At 42.3% G+C, this 20,800-nt stretch overlaps 2 protein-coding genes across 8 annotated transcripts in view; both read left to right on the top strand.

Annotated features, from left to right (window-relative positions):
* Nucleotides 1–4,054, top strand: part of whrna (whirlin a) — a 203,115-nt gene extending 199,061 nt beyond the window's left edge. For 3 of the 4 annotated variants that reach the window (XM_061698026.1, XM_061698025.1, XM_061698024.1), the window contains one exon: nt 603–4,054. In XM_061698026.1, coding sequence (XP_061554010.1) covers nt 603–785 — 183 coding nt within the window. In that variant the 3' untranslated portion in view covers nt 786–4,054. The remainder of the gene's footprint in view (nt 1–602) is intronic. The other variant, XM_061698027.1, reaches the window with a different exon arrangement.
* A 10,418-nt stretch (nt 4,055–14,472) lies between these two features.
* The window catches only part of akna (AT-hook transcription factor), a 59,088-nt gene continuing 52,760 nt past the window's right edge, over nt 14,473–20,800 (top strand). For 3 of the 4 annotated variants that reach the window (XM_061698022.1, XM_061698020.1, XM_061698023.1), the window contains exon 1: nt 14,473–14,567. The gene's annotated coding sequence lies outside the window, so the exon portion shown is untranslated. Of the gene's footprint in view, nt 14,568–14,905; nt 14,932–20,800 lie in introns of those variants that run through there. The other variant, XM_061698021.1, reaches the window with a different exon arrangement.

The following is a 20,800-nucleotide window of genomic DNA, read 5'->3' as shown; positions in this document are numbered from 1 at the left end:
TGCTGGTCTTTCAAGTCCATGTAGGTACATCTCAATAAATTGGAATATAAATGTATTTATAGAATGTATTCATTGTAATTTATTGCGATGACCTACCTGAATAGAGTGTGCAACAGAAGCCTGCAGATGAATATCGATGTGATTTATTAGCTGGAAAATGAGCAGGACATGAGCCTGAAGCCTCACACAGTTCCACTACAAATTTGAGAATAATAAATCACATCTATAGTCATCTGTGGGCTTCTACATTTATTTATTGTATTTATTTATTTATAGCTCTAGGAAGACCCTATCCGCCAGGAGGAACTAAATAATCCAGGGGGAACCTTCTGTACCGTGGTAGTTTTTTTTCAGTGGGGACACAGGGGGAACTCAAGCTAACAGGGTAGCTAGGGAAGTTCCTGCACTGGGAAAGCCCCTTAGGTGATCTTTGTTTTTTATTTTATTGTTTTTTTTATTACCTCTCTTTCATAGCCTTGATTGTATGATTGTGCCACTCCAATTCAGTATTTGCCAGTGAGAATTGGTCAGAATGCAAATGCTGTAAAAGTTGTTTTTTGTTTTATTTAATAACCTTGTGTTTGTCTGTCTCTTTCTCTAAGCGGGGCGGTTCAGCTCACAACTGTGGTCAGCTGAAGGTGGGTCAGGTGATCCTGGAAGTAAACGGGGTTTCCCTGAGGGGCCGTGAGCACAAGGACGCCGCACGCCTCATCGCTGAGGCCTTCAAGACCAAAGAGAGGGACCATGTGGACTTTCTAGTGACGGAGTTCAATGTAGCACTATAGCTGAGTGGGAGAGGAGAGAAACAAGCAGGGATTCAAGGACAAAAGGGGAAGAGGACATTTTCATTTTTAAATGGCACAACTCTTTAGCGGTGGACTCAAAGGAAACGCCACCTCATCTGTTACATAATTTATACCATGGACCTGTTTGCGATTCTTTTCAACGTGTTACCTCTCCGCTGTGAGAACGTATGCACTACAGTAGAATATAGCGACGCCTATGTAACCTTTATTTTGCTCTCTTGATTTTGAAATCAATGGAGTGGCCTCGATTTAAAATCTACTGGAACTTCTTGCACTTGTCCAAGATACCACAGGCAGTTTATTTCGTTAGTTCTTGGCTACTGCACCTGATAAGACTGGTCCTCCTCGGTTTTCCTAGTTTGAATTTATATATGGACAGATGAATAAATATAGATGTATATACTCTATACTGTACAAACTATAAGATCTCTATATGAAATATAAACCTATGGAGAGTTTCATCCACAAATACACATTTTAAAAAATATGAATCTGAGCAGCTCACATTTGTCAGAAAATGTTGTCTGTTTTCTTAATTTAAGTATCAAATGAATGACCATTGTTCAATCTGCCATTGCATTATTCTGCGTAGGGTTACAGGAAGCCGCATGGTGGGAGGGAGCTGAAGAGATCCTCTGCAAGCACAGGGGGGGGACGTGCAAATGCCACAAACAACCAGCAGTGTGAATCCAAAACTCTCGTTGGAGGCGACAGAGCTAAACACTAGCCATAGTTCCACACTGATGACGTACTGTATTTTCTGTCTCAGCACAGCCAGACTAAGAATCTCCCTATTGCAAATTTAGACACGGGTTCATTATGAGTTAACGAAAGTACGTCATTGAAATCACTTTTTCATGATCGCACCTGACAGCATATAAACACATAACAGTACAGCGTATAATTAAGATACATAGAAAACCTGTATGTGAACATGCGCTCAGTTGAGGATAACATGCCAAAGCGTTTCACTCGGACCACTCAATTTTCTTCTCGCTGCTCATCCTACCAAACAATTCTATTTAATAATTTCCAAGTTAATTGATTAAACTCCCCAGGGAGCATGATGAAGCCTTGTACAGTGCAACAACTCAGGAGGGGGAGTCATAAGAATTTAGAAGACAGCACTGCCAAAGCGCTAAAGTAGTCCTCACTCTTGACACCCTTTCTCTCCAATTATAGAGAAAAGCAATTCAGAGCTAGGACATCAGGTGGTGTTAGAGAGACTGAGTGTGAATAGAGAACAGGAACTAAAGAGTACATCTCTAATGATTAAACAAGATGTAATTGTTATTGTTGAAGTATATTTAGTGAAAGCATCACATCTTGTCATGAACCGAACAGAGGACAGGACCCAAAATGCACGACTCCAATACAAATGGACAGTTTCACAAAAGAGAGGTTTAATAAACGAGCAGAGGTCGGTACACAGGCAGACAATCCGAAAAGGCAACGATATCCAAAAAACATGAGACAAAAAGGCAAGGTCAATAATCGGAACAGGATCAGCCGCCTCACCATGAAGACATGGCCCCCATCCACGAAACGGGGGGGAGGAGGGGGCCTGGAAGGCGGAACCAGAGGGGACTCCCGGGCGGGCTTGAGCAGGCTGACGTGAAATGCAGGGTAGACCCGCATCGACCTTGGAAGCCTAAGCTTCAGGGTGTCAGGGTTGATGACCTTTGTGATGGGGAAGGGCCCAACGAACCTAGGAGCGAGCTTCCTGGACTCCACCCGGAGTGGAATATGTTTGGTGGAGAACCGAACTCGCTGACCCACTTTGTAGTTCGGGGCCGGTGTCCTCCTACGGTCAGCTGTGGTTCTGTAGGGCCGTCCTTGGCGTAGCTGCATCTGCCGGGCTCGCTCCCAGGTCCTCGTGTTGCGTCTCACCAAGGTCAATGCAGCTGGAACCGTGGACTCTGGGGCTATGGCAGGAAACAGAGATGTTTGGTAACCGTGCACAATGTGAAAAGGCGATAGACCAGTGGATGCAGAGGGGAGAGAATTGTGATAGAACTCGACCCAAACCAGTTTCTGAGACCAGGATTGTGGCTCCTGGGTAGCGAGACATCGGAGCCCAGTCTCCATGTTTTGGTTCAGCCTCTCGGTCTGTCCGTTGGTTTCAGGATGAAACCCAGATGACAGACTGACGGTAACACCTATTAGACTGCAAAACTCCTTCCAAAATCGTGAAATGAATTGGGGGCCCCTATCAGATACCACATTCTTGGGGAAACCATGAAACTGGAATACCTGGTTTATCATCAACTCGGCAGTGTCTTTAGCTGAGGGGAGTTTCGGAAGTGCAATGAAGTGTGCCATCTTAGAGAACCTGTCAACAACTGTGAGAATGGTGGTATTTCCTTTAGAGGCTGGTAATCCCGTCACAAAAGTCTATGGCGATGTCTGACCAAGGACGTTGTGGTATTGGCAGGGGTCGCAACTCCCCAGAAGGACGTTTATGAGAGGGCTTGTTAGCAGCACATACCTGGCAAGCATTGACATAATTGATAACGTCCCTTCTAACATTGGGCCACCAAAAGCGCTGTTCGACCACCGATTGCGTTTTGGCAATGCCTGGGTGACATACAGTCCGGTTAGTGTGAGCCCAGTGGATGACTCTTCCCCTTAAGGTTGGAACCACAAAGCCTGTTTTCAGGGCAATCTTCAGGGCTAAGAGTGTTATTCAGAGCCTCTTTCACCACAGTTTCAACATACCAAACAAAAGCAGAAATAAAACATGACTTGGGCAAAATAGTTTTAGGGTCAGACAAAGAATTCTCTTCGCAGAAAATGCGTGACAAAGCATCTGGCTTAACATTTTCAGAACCAGGTCGGTAGGATAACATGAAATTAAATCTCGAGAAGAATAGAGCCCATCTAGCCTGCCTAGCATTTAATCTTTTATCAGATTTAAGATACTCAAGGGCCATACTAAAAACAGAGTCTGTGTCCCCTCTAGCCAGTGCCTCCACTCCACCAAAGCCACCTGACCGCCAGTAGATCACGGTCACCTATGTCATAATTTCGCTCGACTGGAGTCAGTTTTTCAGAGAGAGAGCACAAGGACGTAACTTACCATCCTTGAGACATTTCTGGGAGAGCACTGCTCCTATACCGGCATCAGATGAATCAACTTCTACAATGAACTGCTGTTTGGGATCTGGCAAAGTGAGGATGGGAGCGGAGGTAAAGCTCGATTTTAGTTTCTGTAAAGCTGACTGACAAACCAGGTTCCACACAAAGGGTCTGTGTGGCGAGGTAAGCCCTTACCTCGCCACATCGGGGGGGATCCTGACCCTAAGTCAGGATCCTGACTTAGGGTCAGGATCCCCCCGATGGGGTCTTTGGAATTTCATTTGAAACATATCCCGATACATTACATGGAAGCTTGAAACAGTTCTGGGTGCAATTGCTGCCCCATGACATAACATGCCCAGAGGGCAATTCAATGTGGGAGCTTATGTAATTTCAACCATGGGTTCCCTAAAATAAGGTCATAATTCATGTGTCAAAAACATGAAAACTAATGCGTTCTGAGTGAGAATCAGGAAATGTCAATGTGAGTGTTTGGGTGCAGTGAGTGATCTTGCCCATAAAACTGCCGTCTGCAGCATAGGTGTTGCGGTGGCGTCTTACTTGAAAGGTTCTAAGGTGCATACATCTAATGAGGAGGGAACCCGGGGAGGGTCTTCCTTAATGAAATTTAGACTCACCGCTCCCGTGCCCTTGCTACTGGCACCAGCAATCTTGACGTGACAGTTGCTCAAGGAATGAGACAACTGCCCGCAGAAGCATCGCCCTTCCCTCACCTGGCGTTGAACGTTCCCAGGGGAGAGACGGAACCTGCCCAGTTGCAAGGGTTCCTCTGTGGTGACGCTAGCAAGTGGATTGAGACCGGCAATGGGGGATCTGCCTTGGTTTGGCTGGTCACCGAGGCTCGTCCTCCAAGTGCGCGGTGACGCATCCTTCCGCCGATCTCAGTCCAGCTCGCGATCCAAAAGCTTTTTGTCGATTTTTACGGCGAGAGCGATGAGAGTGTCCAAGTCGGTCAGCAGGTCAAGTGGGACCAAACGATCCTTGACGGCAGGGGATAGTCCTTGGAAAAAAATGCATCGAGTAGTGCCCTGCTGTTGTTCCACTGACTCTCAGTTGCTAGAATGCGAAACTCAATCGCGTAATCTGACACCCTGCGCTTGCCTTGTTGTAAGGTGACAAGGGCGCGAGCTGCCTCACGATCTGGTGTGGAATACTGAAAAACTTGCTCCAGAGTCTTTACGAAAGAAGCCCAAGAATGACACGCGGCGGAATTGGGGCTCCATTCAGCAGTTGCCCACGCCTCCGCACGACCTGTCAGGTGGGAAATGATAAAAGTGATCTTTGCGCGCTCGGTGGGGAAGGCAGCTGCCTGCAGCTCAAGTTGGAGTTCGCACTGAGTGATGAACGGCTTAATTTTTCCAAAATCTCCAGAGAACCTCTCCGGTCGAGAGAGCTGTGGGTAGACCGCAGCGGAGGTGGCTGCATGGTGACTGCTTCACATGGAAACGTTGGTACAGTGGCGGCATCAGGTGTTGTGCCAGCTGGTTACTTCTTCTGAACCACATTTATTAGAACTTCAAACTGTGAGGCCACCTGTCTCATCATAGTGTGGTGATGCTCTGACAGTCCCTTTAGATGAAGGTGGAGGGCAGCAAGCTGCTCATCCTGCTTTGAGAGGAGTTGACCCTGCGGTTGAAGAACTTTGCGCACCGGGTCTGAGTCTGCTGGGTCCATGTTATGGCCAGTTCGTTCTGTCATGAACGGAACAGAGGACAGGGCCCAAAATGCACGACTGCAATACAAATGGACAGTTTCACAAAAGAGAGGTTTAATAAACGGGCATAGGTCGGTACACAGGCAGGCAATCCGAAAAGGCAACAGTATCCGAAAAATGTGAGGCAAAGTCAATAATCGGAACAGGGTCTTGTCTTACTATGAGTCAGTGACGTGGGAACAAGGAATGCTGGAATGTGACAACAAGGTACAACGAACTGGCGACCAGAAAGAATGAGACACAAGGTTAAATGCAAGGGGTAATTAGGATAAACGAGGCACAGGTGGGGAAGATGCTTTCAGGAGCAGGTGTGTACGAGACAGGGGGAAGACAACAACCAGAACACACACACTCATGACACACTACGATGGAACCTTTCAAGTCCAACACAATCTCTTCCAGGTCCACGTCCAATTAGTTTAGATGTGGTAAATACATTTGTGGACAAATAACTAATTTACTAAACTATTGCCATCATAAAATTTATTAAAATTACAGGAAGTTCCATTACTCCAGTGGTAACCTAATCTGAATTTGGACTAACCTACGCTAATGCAAACATGCAATATAAAGCAATCAATGAAACAAACAGTAAGTACAGTGGTAACTTGCCTTCTTTCACTGTTGCGCATACTAGTTCTTTGCGCGCCGTTCATAACCTCGAAATGTAGTATGATGCTGATTTTGACCCACGTAGAGTTTTTTTTTTTTTAATGGCACTATAACAAATTAAGCTGGCCACTGTTAATAGCAAAGTGTAAAAACAGTAAAAGGATCTGTTTTAATGCTGGATGACAATCAATTACATTGATGCACTGCATGGGTCTCTCTTTTTTAACATTAACTATCACAGTGCAAAAAGTAAGGTGAACTTAAAACGTCTCAGACCAAACCTTTGTCAACAAGTGTAAGGACGTGTTGCTTGGTACTGTGGTCTACTGATACAATTAAATTGCATTGTATTCTAAGAAATAAAAAAAACAAACCTATACCGGCAAATGTTAAAGGCTTAATTCAACGGTAATGCGCACCTAATCAAAAAAAAAACTGCTGGCACTGAAATATGCTCACAATTAGACACTGGCTAGGATTTAATTTGCTTTTCATTCTCTTACATTGCTCATGTGTTTGAGTGCGGTGGCCAATTTGCAAATCTACTGTATTCATTACTTGATTAGAAGCGATGTCTGGATTCTGGAAATTAATCAATGTCCTATAGTCACTCCAGCACTTAAGACACATCAAATGTCGTGTTTGTGCCTGTCGGTGCTCTAGAAACAAGAGCTACTGTGCAGCTGCTCAACAATTGAATATGCAATCAAGCACATACACATGAAATGAGAGCTTTTGTTGTTACACATGATGCCATGTAAACAGCAGAGGACATCATTGCATCCAAGCCTCTTGATAGCAAACAGTAAATCTGAGAAAAGCTACGCACTCTACTATATCACCGAATCATATTTAGTTTTTCTGTTTTGGTTGAAAGGATTCATCTGCTTCTGTAGCTGATAAAACACTTTTTTTGTAACTGGTCTCATGGATAAAACAACTATGATATTATACAGTGGAGCCTCTTAAGGTTGAAACAATCTATCCCACAATAATGGAACTCCCAGCATCATAAAACCTTTTATAAATATACACCATTTTAATTAAGATTTAACATTAAACTGTTACCAAATTTTACTTTATTTTTGAAAACCTTTTAATGACAAAAGTATACAGTATCGAGTCTCACATTCATTCTTTTTACATTCAACATTGTAATAATAAGGTAACATATTTACATTGTAAAACATGAAAACAGTAAAATGCTGCACTATAACTTTGATGAAAAGTCACAACACGTTGATAAGTGTTACTGCTTTTAATACTCGTCCCTTCAAATACAGTAATGTCTGATGTAATTTATTTATTTATTTATTTTTTCTCTCTCATATCCATCTTCTCTTACCACCTCTTGTTGTGGCTGGACCTTCTTTTAGAATAAGTAAAAAGCCAAATAAAAAAAAGAGCCACATTAAGTTGCTGAACTGAGAGTTATGGAACTGAGATGATATACTTCTCCAAAATGTGGGTTTCGACTTGAGAGGTTTTTCATTGTCATGAAATCCAGACAGGCTATGACATGTAACAAATTAAATGTTTCATTTGAAATAATAGTGCTTAAAAAGGTGTCATCAGTGAACGTAAACTATTCAAGTGTGGTTTCATAGTCATTACAAAACAGGAGTTCAAATGTGACCAGTGCTCCTCAAAAACAACCTTGGTAATTGTCTACCAATTTAAATGTTTATTTCCCCAATGCAATAAGACAGGATGCAGTTGTTCCTCTGAGGTCGTACGATTTGAAATTCATGCTAAATTTGGGGGGAAATATGCCACTTAAATCGCACAAAATTCCAGAGTTACGCGAGATGTCTGCAAACCTCAAGACCTCTGTGCAGCTTAAGAGAACTCAGTTCAGAGATCTGTTCATTGGAAGGAATTCATCAAAGGAAAAAACTCACGTGCTTTGCTTTTTCTTTGGCTTTTTGAGACAAATATTTCGAAAGGACCACTCTGAGCAAGGGGTGTTAAAAGAAAAAGAATGTGAGAAAAGAAGCCACATAAAGCAAACTCACGACAGAATACGACAGAGTACTTTTATCTAGTATGACCATCTCTTATGCAAGTGTTAGTGTTTTGTTATTTATAAGTTTCACAGTAGTTACCTTCTTTTACACTTTTGTTACCATCAAACGGAATGGCCCACTGTTTTTATAGTTTAATTCTAACAGTAGTTAGCTTAGCCAATCCGCTACATGCGAAACGTCATGTGACCAAACCCGAAAACAGGTTTGCAGACTTCCTGTTTATGTTGCACTAACGAGTATGACTACAGGCAAAAATTTGACTACATTTTGACTTTTGCCTGTATGACTACAGGCAAAAATTTCAGCCAAAAGTTAAATACATGTATAGAATTTATTTTACAAATATGATACGATATACGTAAACACGAACAAAGCCTAAACATCGGATATTCTTATCTTTGGTAGTTCTCGAAGCAAAGCAAATTTATTTATACAGCGCATTTCATATACAAGGTAACTCAATGTGCTTTACAAGATTAAAAGCATTTAAAAACCAAGAAAAAAAAACAGCTTATAAACATTTTTTTTTTTTTTTAAAAGAGACAATTAAAACAGTGTACAGAGCAAGACATATTTAAAAGTGGAAATGCTCTAAAAAGCATGAGAAAAACTAAGAGTTTTTAACCTGGACTTAAAAACATTCACACTTGGGGCTCACGTCACTTCTGTTGGCAACTTATTTCATTTGTGTGCAGTATAATAGCTAAATGCTGCTTCACCACGTTTGCTTTGGACTCTGTGCGCCGCTATTCGACCTGAGTTTGTCGATCTCAGAGCCCTACTGGGTTTATATCCCATTAGCGTTTATTTTATGTATTCAGGACTTAAACCATTTAGTGATTTATAGACCAGGAGCAGAACTTTAAAATCTATTCTATAGCTGACTGGGAGCCAGTGTAAAGACTTTAGAATTGGAGTAATATGCTCTGATTTCGTAGTTCTGGTCCGAACCCGCGCTGCAGCATTCTGAATGAGCTGCAGCTGTTTTAATACTCTTCTGGGGGAGTCCTGGATTGCAGGTCGACCAGTGTCCCATAATAAATCCCAGTGTTCCATAATAAATTGCGTACAACCTTAGAGGTTCCACCGAATACTAAAATGAGTGTTGTTTGATCTCTCCAACTGAGGTTAATGTTGCAAACAACAGTGGCGGTCGATACGAAATTTCTCGACCAAGACACTCGGGTCACTTCTAGCTATTGTGCGATTAGCCCTCCCTCTCCTGACACCCACTGGCCTGTAGTCGCACTGCTCTGCACTGACTCCGGCTTCAGCACATGTGCCATTACTTCATAATACAACATCGTATGACTACAACTTTCCTGTCTTTGTTGCTTATTCTGAGTTGCTCTGTTCATTTCTACTATGCAAGGTGGCGGTTATGATGAGTAACTTGCAGGAGGAACAATCACATTGGATGATACAACGCATCCAAGTTAGGCGACCGTGTGTGTATAAACAAACATGTTCAGGCCTCGACCCCCTCTTCCAAGTATTCTGGGACCAGGGAAGTGTACCATGCTTCAGTGTGCCACGGATACTCACATAGACAAATCGGACTTTGGGTGCCTTGAGTGAGTGCACCTAAAATGTTCCGCTGCTCGCTTTATACTGCTCAGGTGAAGTGTTGACAAAAGGAAATCCAACTTTGAGAAAGGCAAGTGTGAATAATTATTAGAAATGTTGTGCACAACAAGAAACAGCCATTACAGTTATTTTTCCATGTTTTTGTTTCAAAATACATTTGTTTAATTGAAGATTCATAAAAGAGTGGTTAAAAATGTGTGTAGCTTAACTCCTAAATGAGCCCATCTTTTATAAATGTGTAAAAAAAAAAAAAAAAAAAAAAAATAGCAGTAGGGCCTTATTGACCTACTGTTAAAAGGCCTGTGGGGTGGGCGAGATGGTGGAGGCAGTAATGGCAACTTCAGACAGTCTCATTAATCAGACGCCACAATGATAGCGGTCTGGCCCCCACTTTGACAGGGGGGCATAAACCCCAGCAACATGCAGTCCCAACAGTGGCTCCTTCACTCCCAACTTCCTTGTTAATTCAGTTGCTTGTGCTTATTTGTTTACTGAGTGTGCCTCCTCTTATATTAGTCGCATTTATTTTGGGTTATTGTTCAGCTTTGCCCCTGAGATTGCTTTACATCTGCCTCTTTTTTTGCTTTTGTTTCTCAGCCGTCACATCTGAACAAGGAGGGTTATACAGTGGCTATTTATACAGAAAGTGTGTTTAATTTTTCAATAAAGATAACTGCACAAAACTAACAGGCTGCCAATCGTCATTTTAATGTTGCAGAGGTTGGCTGAATTTTTACAGTAAACAAGGTGATGCATTAATTTTAGTTTGTCTGAAAGTCAAATGACAATTACACAAAATTAAGACCATTTGAGCTAAACATGGGCTGAAGTAGAATACATTTTTATGAATATGGATGAAGACAGGATTTTTTTTCAATGGATTTTTTTTTTTTTTTTTTTAAATATATGCCACATAAATACTCTACAGCATATACTGTATGTTTTTCTCAAGACTTGTTAAACAGCAGGCAATCACTTTGTAGTGTGCGTTCGGGCCGTGTAACAGTATCAAATGAGTTCCATCCATTAATTTTCCATCCTAGTGTTGCCAAACCTTTATTGGGCCAATGTACCTATTTTACATTAGGAACAATCTCAGGTACACCACCAAACAAAAGCGGGACAAAAAGTGAATACCCAGGAAGAGCATTTAATTGTAGTTCTACCTGTCACTATATGAGGTGTATCAGAAAAGTTTGAGGACTGGTGTAACAAGATGTATTTCAAACCCTAACAGAGTTTTTGCTTTCAATGTGGGCCAGGTGATCAGCCAGCACATCTACAAAGAGATTCTGTGGCATTCGCTTTGTTCAGTTTACGAGTGGAGGTGACAGTTGTGGCATGAGCTCACAATGGCCTGAGCATCCAACAGTTCCTGATGTACCTAACCTCCCTACTCAGCTGACCTGGCTCCGTGTGATTCTCAAGGTCAAGGGGGTCATCAAGTGGACCTATTTTGAAGGCGTAGTGGAGAAGGCTGGGATAGTGCATTAGACTCCAGATGGATTACGGTAGTTTTTGGTGAATAATGTGCAATTCTTTCCGCCAAAAAAATTGTCAAAAGTCAATAGTGCGCATTATACACAGGTATAGGGGTAACTGGGGGGGAAAAAAACTTTCAAATTTTATAAATGTATGCCGACATCTAGTGGTTATGAAAAAGCTGTACACGTTCATTCGAATATGCCACCGCCACCTAGTGGTTATAAAAAAGGTGTAGCCTACACTTTCATTCCAATATGACAAGGGTACATATGACTGCATATATGTACAGTTGTGCTCATAAATTTACATAACCTAGCAGAATTTGTGAAATATTGTTTTATATAGAGTGAGGGAAGAATGGAAGGGGAGATTGACAGGCCTATTGGTGCAGCGTCTGCAGTGATACGGACTTAGTATTGTGGTAAAGAAGGAGCTAAGCCGAAAGGCAAAGCTCTCGATTTACCGGTCGGTCTACGTTCCTACCCTCACTTATGGTCATGAGCTGTGGGTTGTGACCGAAAGAACGAGATCCCGGATACAAGCGGCCGAAATGAGTTTCCTCCGCAGGGTGTCCGACCTCAAAGATAGGGTGAGAAGCTCCGTCATCCGGGAGGATCTCAGAGCCGGTGCTCCTCCACATCGAGAGGAGCCAGATGAGGTGGCTGGGGCATCTGATTCTGATGCCTCCCGGACGCCTCCCTGGTGAGGTGTTCTGGGCACGTCCCACCGGGAGGACACCCCGGGGACGACCCAGGACACGCTGGAGAGACTACATCCTTCGGCTGGCCTGGGAACGCCTGGGAATCGCCCCGGAAGAGATGGTTGAAGTGGCTGGGGAGAGGGAAGTCTGGGGATCCCTGCTAAAGCTACTGCCCCCGCGACCAGACCTCGGATAAGCGGTAGAAAATGGATGGATTAATTACATTTGGATAAATCTGGTTGGGAATCACTGTTCTATTACCACTTGTCCTCATTAGGGTCCCAGCTGAGCTGGAGTCTATCCCAGCTGATTTAAGGCGCTGGAGGTTTTTACTCATGTAATCTGTAAAGGTGGAATCGAGGCAAGTGGATTTCTTGTTTGTTGAATACTTTTCATCTTTAATCCAAAAGGGTTCTTCAGATCTACATTTTCTAGTCTCCGACCTGAACAGAGCATAATTAGACTAGCAAACAGAAGCAGAGCAAAGAAGCAACGAATGCTAAAAAGAATGAATTGGACAAGTCCCAAAACAAAACAAAGGGGATTGGTGTTGCAGTTTAGAGGTGGGGAGACCTCAGGCAGCTGAGAAGATTCAGAAGCAATGAGGAAATAGGAAAATTTCTGCTTAACAGGTATGTTTATCACCTTTTTTGTATTTTTAATTGATCATACAGGTTGCTAACAAAGATAAAAGGACAGTGCGAGGTCGCATGGGGGTGTGCCTGCTATGAGTGTGGCCTCAAGTCCACGAGAAGTGATTGACGCTTCATCAGTCATGCCTTCTGTCTCTGATTGGTTGTTTATCCTTTGGTGCTGTGGTCTCTTGCAAACCAAATAAGAGGGCCAATTCTATCACAGATCTTTTTACTCGTGTACTACTGTCATGTCATACTGAGAGTTTTAACAAATATGACAAAAAGTGATTTTTTATTTTAAAAATTGAAAACACCACTTTAACCGTTATTTGCATTTCATCCATCCATCCATTTTCTGAGCCGCTTCTCCTCACCAGGGTCGCATCCCAGCCCATCATCGGGCAAAAGGCGGGGTATACCCTGAACTGGTTGACAGCCAATCGCAGGGCACATACAAACAAGCAACCATTCGCACTCAGATTCACACCTACGGGCAATTTATGTCATGAACGGAACAGAGGATTGGACCCAAAAATGCACGACTTCAAAACAAATGGACAGTTTCCAAAAAGAGAGGTTTAATATACGAGCATAGGTCGGTACACAGGCAGGCAATCCAAGAAAGGCAACAGTATCCAAAAACATGAGGCGAGGTCGATAATCGGAACAGGGTCAAGTCTTACTGTGAGTCTGTGACGTGGAAACAAGGAATGCTGGAACGCGACGACAAGGTACAACGAACTGGCAACGAGAGGGAATGAGACACGAGGTTAAATACAAGGGGTAATTAGGGTGAACGAGGCACAGGTGGTGAAGATGCTCACAGGAGCAGGTGTGTGTGAAACAGGGGGGGGGGGAGAAAACCTGGAACACACACCCATGACAATTTAGAGTTGTCAAATAACCTAGCACGCATGTTTTTGGGATGTGGGAGGAAACCGGAGTGCCCGGAGAAAACCCACGCAGGCACGGGGAGAACATGCAAACTCCACACAGGCAGGGCCGGGGATTGAACCCCGGTCCTCAGAACTGTGAGGCAGACGCTCTCACCAGCCGTCCGCCGTGCCGCCTATTTACATTTCAGATAGCATTTATTGGCATTTCACATAATGGAAAGGTCTAACCTTTTATCCTGAATTTTGTTTTTTTTAATAGTTTTTTTGGTAATATATTTCATTTTCAGCATCGTACATTTGTTCATGTACACCATATTACGTTGGAAAAAATACTAAATAACCCAGCAGCAGCTATAGGCTTTGACATCACATTCGCTATGCCATCCAGTTTGTTTAATTTTTTTTTGGCTGCATTTGTGTATCTCTATGACTCGTATGTTGCACATCACTCGTATCAAAGTATTCAAAGGCCAATTAAATGCACGGAAGGTGATAAATGTCATTATAATGGGAAAGAAACGAGCTGACACTGTCCCCTGGTGGCCAAGTCTTTCAAGAGCAAGTCGGGTGCCGCGTGGTACATGTTCATCTTCCACTAAGCTCCTCCTGCAAGGTACCCCTTCACCAATCAAAACCCTTTTATTTAAATACGTAATTTTTACCCTCTCTTTGTCTGTTAGGAATTAATACTTGAACAAATCGCACAGCGATCATATTGTATGCGCAAATGTAATATTTATGTAGTGGTGATATTATAGAGTGCTACTTTTAGCAGTAACAAGCAAGGTCGGGGAGCAGCTATGCTCTCGTGATTCTCTGACAAAAGCAGAGTGGCTCATGAACCTGGGAGAACAACTACAGGGTATAAACATTAGTCTTCCAAGTGGTCTTGACAAAAGTTAAATCTACAAACCACCTCGCGAGCATGCTAATTAACGTCTACGACGTCTTTAATTGTACAAACATGGCTTCTTCGAGAGAAACTAACAGTGAAGCACGTTCCAAAGTAAGCGACGAACATTGTTTTTCAAAGGCGTTTTCGTGGGGTCTAATTGTGTTGGCAATATTAAAATGTGTGTAAGGAGGTCAAGTGAACCATATCGTACATCGTCGTGTTAGCTTGTTAACACTAACCGTCGTCTGTTCCTGTGTAAGTGAAAACCTTTGCACTGAAGTAAATGTGCTTACTTTATAGTTTGACGTACGGCGGTGAATTGAAACCCGTTGATTTCGTTGAGCGCTGGTTTGTTGTGCCGAGTGTGCGCCATGGTGACACAGGGGCGGGTCTTTGCGCTCATTCGTATTAGTTTAGCGGTTTTCATGGCAACGGATCCCTGCGATACCCTGCCTGCGAGGCTTTTTATTCCAAGGTACAGGTGATTGCTTTTGATATCCAACTTATTGAATCTTTGTTGTCGGAAAATATTTTGTCTTCAGGATCAATGTAGACCCTTTGCTCGCTTGGTTTCTCAGCTTAGCAGTAAGCCGGGCTGGTTGGTATTTCTTGACAGTTGTTGTTCAGCAACAACAACAAGAGCAGCAAGAGTTGTGAAGCGGTAAGGTTTAACGCTTGGACGTGTCTTGTCTGCAAGATGAACATATTGTGAGCGTGCCTCACCAAGATGTTTTCCTATTTTTGCTGTTGAGAAGTTTGTGCTATTTTGTATTATCATACTTCTGACAGTGTAAATCAAACCAAAGCGTAATTATCTTTGATTTATTTTTTATTTTTTTGGATTGGATGTCATTAGATCAGGAGGCGTCACCACCTTTTTGAAAACAGAGCTACTTCTTGGGTGGGTTCTCAAATAATTTCATGGAACAATGAAAAATAATAATAACAAGATTATATGTATTAACAAATCATACTCGTCAATGTGAAGACGCTGATCACGTTAATGATTTCTCACTATGATTATCAGCAAGGTAGGAAGAAACATAAATATCAATGATCAGCACTTCAATAAATCTCTGCAAGTGCTTACATTTACAAATGATCACTTCTACAACATTCCTAGGAAGTCACGATGTCCCATCACTGGTGAGCTTTTTTTTTTTTTTTTTAATTATTTTTTAAACAGGCCCGCAGGAGACTCATGTTGGTGACCCCTATTGTGGTTGGTGGGCAAATTTATATTAGGGCTGAATACCAGCTCAGTTTTACTTTAGAAGTCATACTAGTTCAGTATATAGTTTAGTTTTACTTGGCAAGACCACATAATAATTCATTTCCAGCGCAATTCTTAAACAATCTGTAGTTTTCTGGAAGTTGTGTGTCTATGTAAGTGCAAAATTTCCATTTATTGTTAAATGAAATCTGAATGAACAATTTCAATGTGGCTGCGGTCCAACGTTATATCCTTGCATATTGTGTGCTACTTACTTGCCTCTCTCTGCCTGTACTTTGTACTTGTGACAGTTGGAAATCATCTCAATAGAGAAATGCAAAAACAACTTAAGTTGTGACTTGTACAGTGTGGCAAGGAACTCTAAGAGACGCCATAGACCAGATATTATACACGGCATCTTATTTTCATATTTAGTGACTATAGGCATTTGTTTACTAAACTGAAGAGTACACAGGTACCACGTTTTTTAATACAAACATAGGGTCCTTGATTTACATCGACGTTCTGTTCCTATGGTGGTGACATAACCGAAAAATGTATCACTAGCCTGGTAAAGTCATAATTATAGTAAGTATCTGTCTGAAAAACGCTGCTAAAAATACAAAACAAGCAATTGAAAAATGTTTGGCGTAAAAGTACGGCGGTAACGGATTGTGTGCCACATGATGTGTTCTTACATCACTGTGCAAGCAAGTTCATTACACGCCATTTTTAATGTCAAAATGTATAACATTTTTTATATTTTCGATATAACATTTAATACAAATATATTACCACATATGATGTGTCATTATGTATTTTATACATTAATTTATGACCTTGATTGATGTTGTTTTATTTGTTTGTCCTTTTTCTGGATACTATTTGGTTGTGTACGCCCTCATGGGGAAAAAAAATAATTCTAAAAAGTTTCCTTCCAACGTCTTGCCATCATTCTGACCCTCCCTCCCAGTGAGGATTAAATAGTTTTGTTTTTTTCCAATCCTTAACTAGTTTTGGGTCAGTGTTGAAATGTTTAGCATCACTTGAATGCCTGTGCTGCTCATAGCAGCCACTTTAAACAAATGTTTTAACGATGCCACGTATTGTAATCACGCCTCCATTGACGCAAGCTTGGATAGTACGTAAATGCAATTACAGTTAACTAGTGGCATCACAACACCATTCTTTTAATGGTGAGGAAAAAGGAGGGATTTATTTAGGGTGCAGAATTTTTTACTCAGGTGGAGGACGCACCTGGCAAATAATCAGGACTACTGTCAAAGGCCAACAAGGAAATGCGGATGTTAAGAGGGTCCATATGCTTTACCTGAAGACTCCCACATGCATTCCAGACAGATGTATCATGTCAACAGCATGCTGGTTCTTCTAAGACGATTAGCTGGGTCCGCCCCAAACATCTCACTGTGGTTTGTACCACTACTCACGGTCACATCAAAGCTCAGTTTTACTGTGTTCTGATGTCAGCCTGTAACATATCCCGCAGACAGTGTCTTTTGACACGGAAGACTTATTTTTGGACAGCTTTTGTGGGGTTGACAGTTAAGCCCATTCAGTCCCTTTATCTATTCCTTTTATTTCTTTTTTTTTTGCTAAACATTCACACATCTGCTTACATGTTTACTGCATGGCAATAAGGTATTCAGCCACAGTACATTTTCTTCCTGACGTGAGATGTACATGAGTGATCATTGTGTGTGTGGGAAGCCCCACCCCCGCCCACAGTAATGGGTTAAATGCAGATTAATTACCCCCTGTCTGGGCACAGAGGAAAATCCTCAATTCATTTAGGCATGTGCAGGTCAACAGGTATGTTATTTATTTTCTTTATTCTTACAATAAGCAATCTTACAATGCTTCACAAGGTATTTTTGGGATTTACTCTCAAAACTTTTGTTTACTCTCAAACTAAATTTGGATACCTGCAGATGATATTTTGTGGTTTCCTCACATAAAATTCTCATGGATTCTATTCTAAATGGCCTACATTTGTTCAGCTGCTGAGCGGTCTGCTCTCATTCTTTTGTGGTCTCCAAAATTGCATAGTGAATACAGTTTGGCATGTTAGCCAGTGTGACAGCTTTCTCCACCATGACTATATATGTAGAATAATTGTGTACAGATATAGAGAGTGCCAGATGTACCAGGCTAACAATCTCCTTGTTAATCTGGGATACTGAAGAAGAAGTGCAGCCACTTCTCTAAATGAGAATGTCAGTGCTGCTCTACTACAGGTACAGTGGGTACGGAAAGTATTTAGGTCCCCTTAAATTTTTCACTCTTGGTTATATTGCAGCCATTTGCTAAAATCATATAAGTTCATTTTTCACTCATTAATGTACATACAGCACCAAAAACTGAAATATAAGTATTGAGACCCTTTGCTCAGTATTTAGTAGAAGAACCCATTTGAGCTCAAACAGCCATGAGTCTTTTTGGGAATGATGCAACAAGTTTTTCACACCTGGATTTCGGGATCCTCTGCCATTCCTCCTTGCAGATCCTCTCCAGTTATGTCAGGTTGGATGGTGAACGTTGGTGGACAGCCATTTTCAGGTCTCGCCAGAGATGCTCAATTGGGTTTAAGTCAGGGTTCTGGCTGGGCCATTCAAGAACAGTCACGGAGTTGTTCGGAAGCCACTCATTCATTATTTTAACTGTGTACTTGGCGTCATTGTCTTATTGGAAGGTGAACCTTCTGCCCAGTCTGAGGTCCTGAGCACTCTGGAGAAGGTTTTCGTCCAGGATATCCCTGCACTTGGCCGCATATATCTTTCCTTCGATTGCAACCAGTCATCCTGTCCCTGCAGCAGAAAAACACTGCCACAGCATGATGCTGCCACCACCATGCTTCACTTTTGGGACTGTATTGGAGAGGTGATGAGCAGCGCCTGCTTTTCTCCACACATACCGCTTCGAATTAAGGCCAAAAAGTTCTATCTTGGTCTCATCAGACCAGAGAATCTTATTTCTCACATTCTTAGAGTCCTTCAGGTGTTTTTTTTTTTATCCATGTGGGTTTTCGTGTGTCTTGTAAGGAGGAGAGGCTTCGGTCGGGGCACTCTGCCATAAAGCCCTGACTAGTGTAGGGCTGCAGTGATTGTTGACTTTCTAGAACTTTCTCCGATCTCCTGACTACATCTCTGGAGCTCATCCACAGTGATGTTTGGGTTCCTCTTTACCTCTCTCACCAAGGACAGGGTTCGGGTCATCCCAAACATCTTCCATTTCAGGATTATGGAGGCCACTGTGCTCTTAGAAACCTTAAGTGCAGCAGAATTGTTTTTGTAACCTTGGCCAGATCTGTGTCTTGCCACAATTATTGCTCTGAGCTCTTCAGGCACTTCCTTTGACCTCAGGATTCTCATTTGCGCTGACATGCAGTGTGAGCTGTAAGGTCTTATATAGACAGGTGTGTGGCAAGTCCAATCAATATAATCAAACACAGCCGGACTCCAATGAAGGTGTAGAAACATCTCAGAAGAAATTTATAGTACAGTACAGTATAGTAGTTAAATATACAAGTGTCACAGCAAAGGGTCTGAATACTTAAGGCTGTGTGATATTTCAGTTTTCCTTCTTTAATACATCTGCAAAAATTTCAACAATTCTGTTTTTTTTCTGTCAAGGGGGTGCTGTGTGTACATTGAGGAAAAAATTAACTTAAATTATTTTAGCAAATGGATGCAATATAACAGAGTGAAAAATTTAAGGAGGTCTGAATACCTTCCGTACCCACTATATGTTCTAAAAAAAATTGAATATTGAAGAAAAGTCCATTTATTTCAATAATTTGTTTCAAAAAGTGATACTTGTTTATTATATTAGTCCACCACACACAAAGTAGCAACAACAAGCAGTAGCAGACATAACAGTTAGTAACATCACATTCTTAAACCTAATAAGAGTTCAATATGATGTCGGTCCACCCTTTGCAGCTATAACAGCTTCAACACCCCTGGGAAGGCTGTCCACAAGGTTTAGGAGTGTGTTTATGGGAATTTAACCATTCTTCCAGAAGTCCATTTGTGAGGTCACACACTGATGTTGGACAAGAAGGCCAGGCTCTCAGTCTCCGCTCTAATTCATTCCAAAGGTGTTCTGTCTGGTTGAGGTCAGGGTACTGTTCAGCCCAGTCAAGTTCATCCACACCAGATTGTCATCCATGTCTTTATGGACCTTGCCCCTGCTTTGTGCACTGGTGCACAGTCATGTTGGAAGAGGAAGGGGCCAGCTCCAAACTGTTCCCACAAAGTTGGGAGCATGGAATTGCCCAAAATCTCTTGGCACGCTGAAGCATTCAGAGTTCCTTTCACTAGAATTTAGGGGCCAAGCCCAGCTCCGGAAAAACAACCCCCCACCATAATCTCCCTCCAAACTTTACACTTGGCACAATGCAGTCACACAAGTACTGTTCTCCTGGCAACCGCCAAACCCAGACTCATCCATCAGTTTGCCAGATGAAGAAGTGTGATTCGTCACTCTAGAAAACGCCTCTCCAATCCTCTAGAGTCCAGTGGTATCCAATGTTTTGTATTGCATTTGGTGATGTATGGCTTGGATGCAGCTGCTCGGCCATGGAACCCCATTCCATGAAGCTCTCTGTGCGCTTTTCTTGAGCTAATCTGAAGGCCACATGAAGTTTGGAGGTCTGTAGCAATTGACTCGTCAGAAAGTTGACGACCTCTTCGCACAATGTGCCTCAGCATCTGCTGACCCAACACTGTCATGTTACGTAGGCCTACCGCTTCGGGGCTGTTTCTGTCATTCCTAAACGCTTTCACGTTCTTATAATACATCTGACAGTCAACTGTGGAATATTTAGGAGGGAGGAAGTTTCACAACGGGACTTGTTGCACAGGTGGCATCCTATCACAGTTCCACACTGGAATTCCCTGAGATCCTGAGAGCGACCCATTCTTTTACAAATGTTTGTAAAAACCGTCTGCATGTTCGAGGTGCTTGATTTTATACACCTGTGGCCATGGAAGGGATTAGAACACCTGAGTACAATTAGTTGGATGGATGAGCAAAAATACCTTTGGCAATATAGTACAGTTGTGCTCATAAGTTTACATACCCTGGCAGAATTTATGATTTGTTGGCCATT

Source organism: Phycodurus eques, chromosome 15 (assembly GCF_024500275.1).
Source record: "Phycodurus eques isolate BA_2022a chromosome 15, UOR_Pequ_1.1, whole genome shotgun sequence".
NCBI lineage: Eukaryota > Metazoa > Chordata > Actinopteri > Syngnathiformes > Syngnathidae > Phycodurus > Phycodurus eques.
The sequence above is the reverse complement of the archived record's forward strand: the minus strand, read 5'-3'. Positions and strand labels throughout refer to the sequence as shown.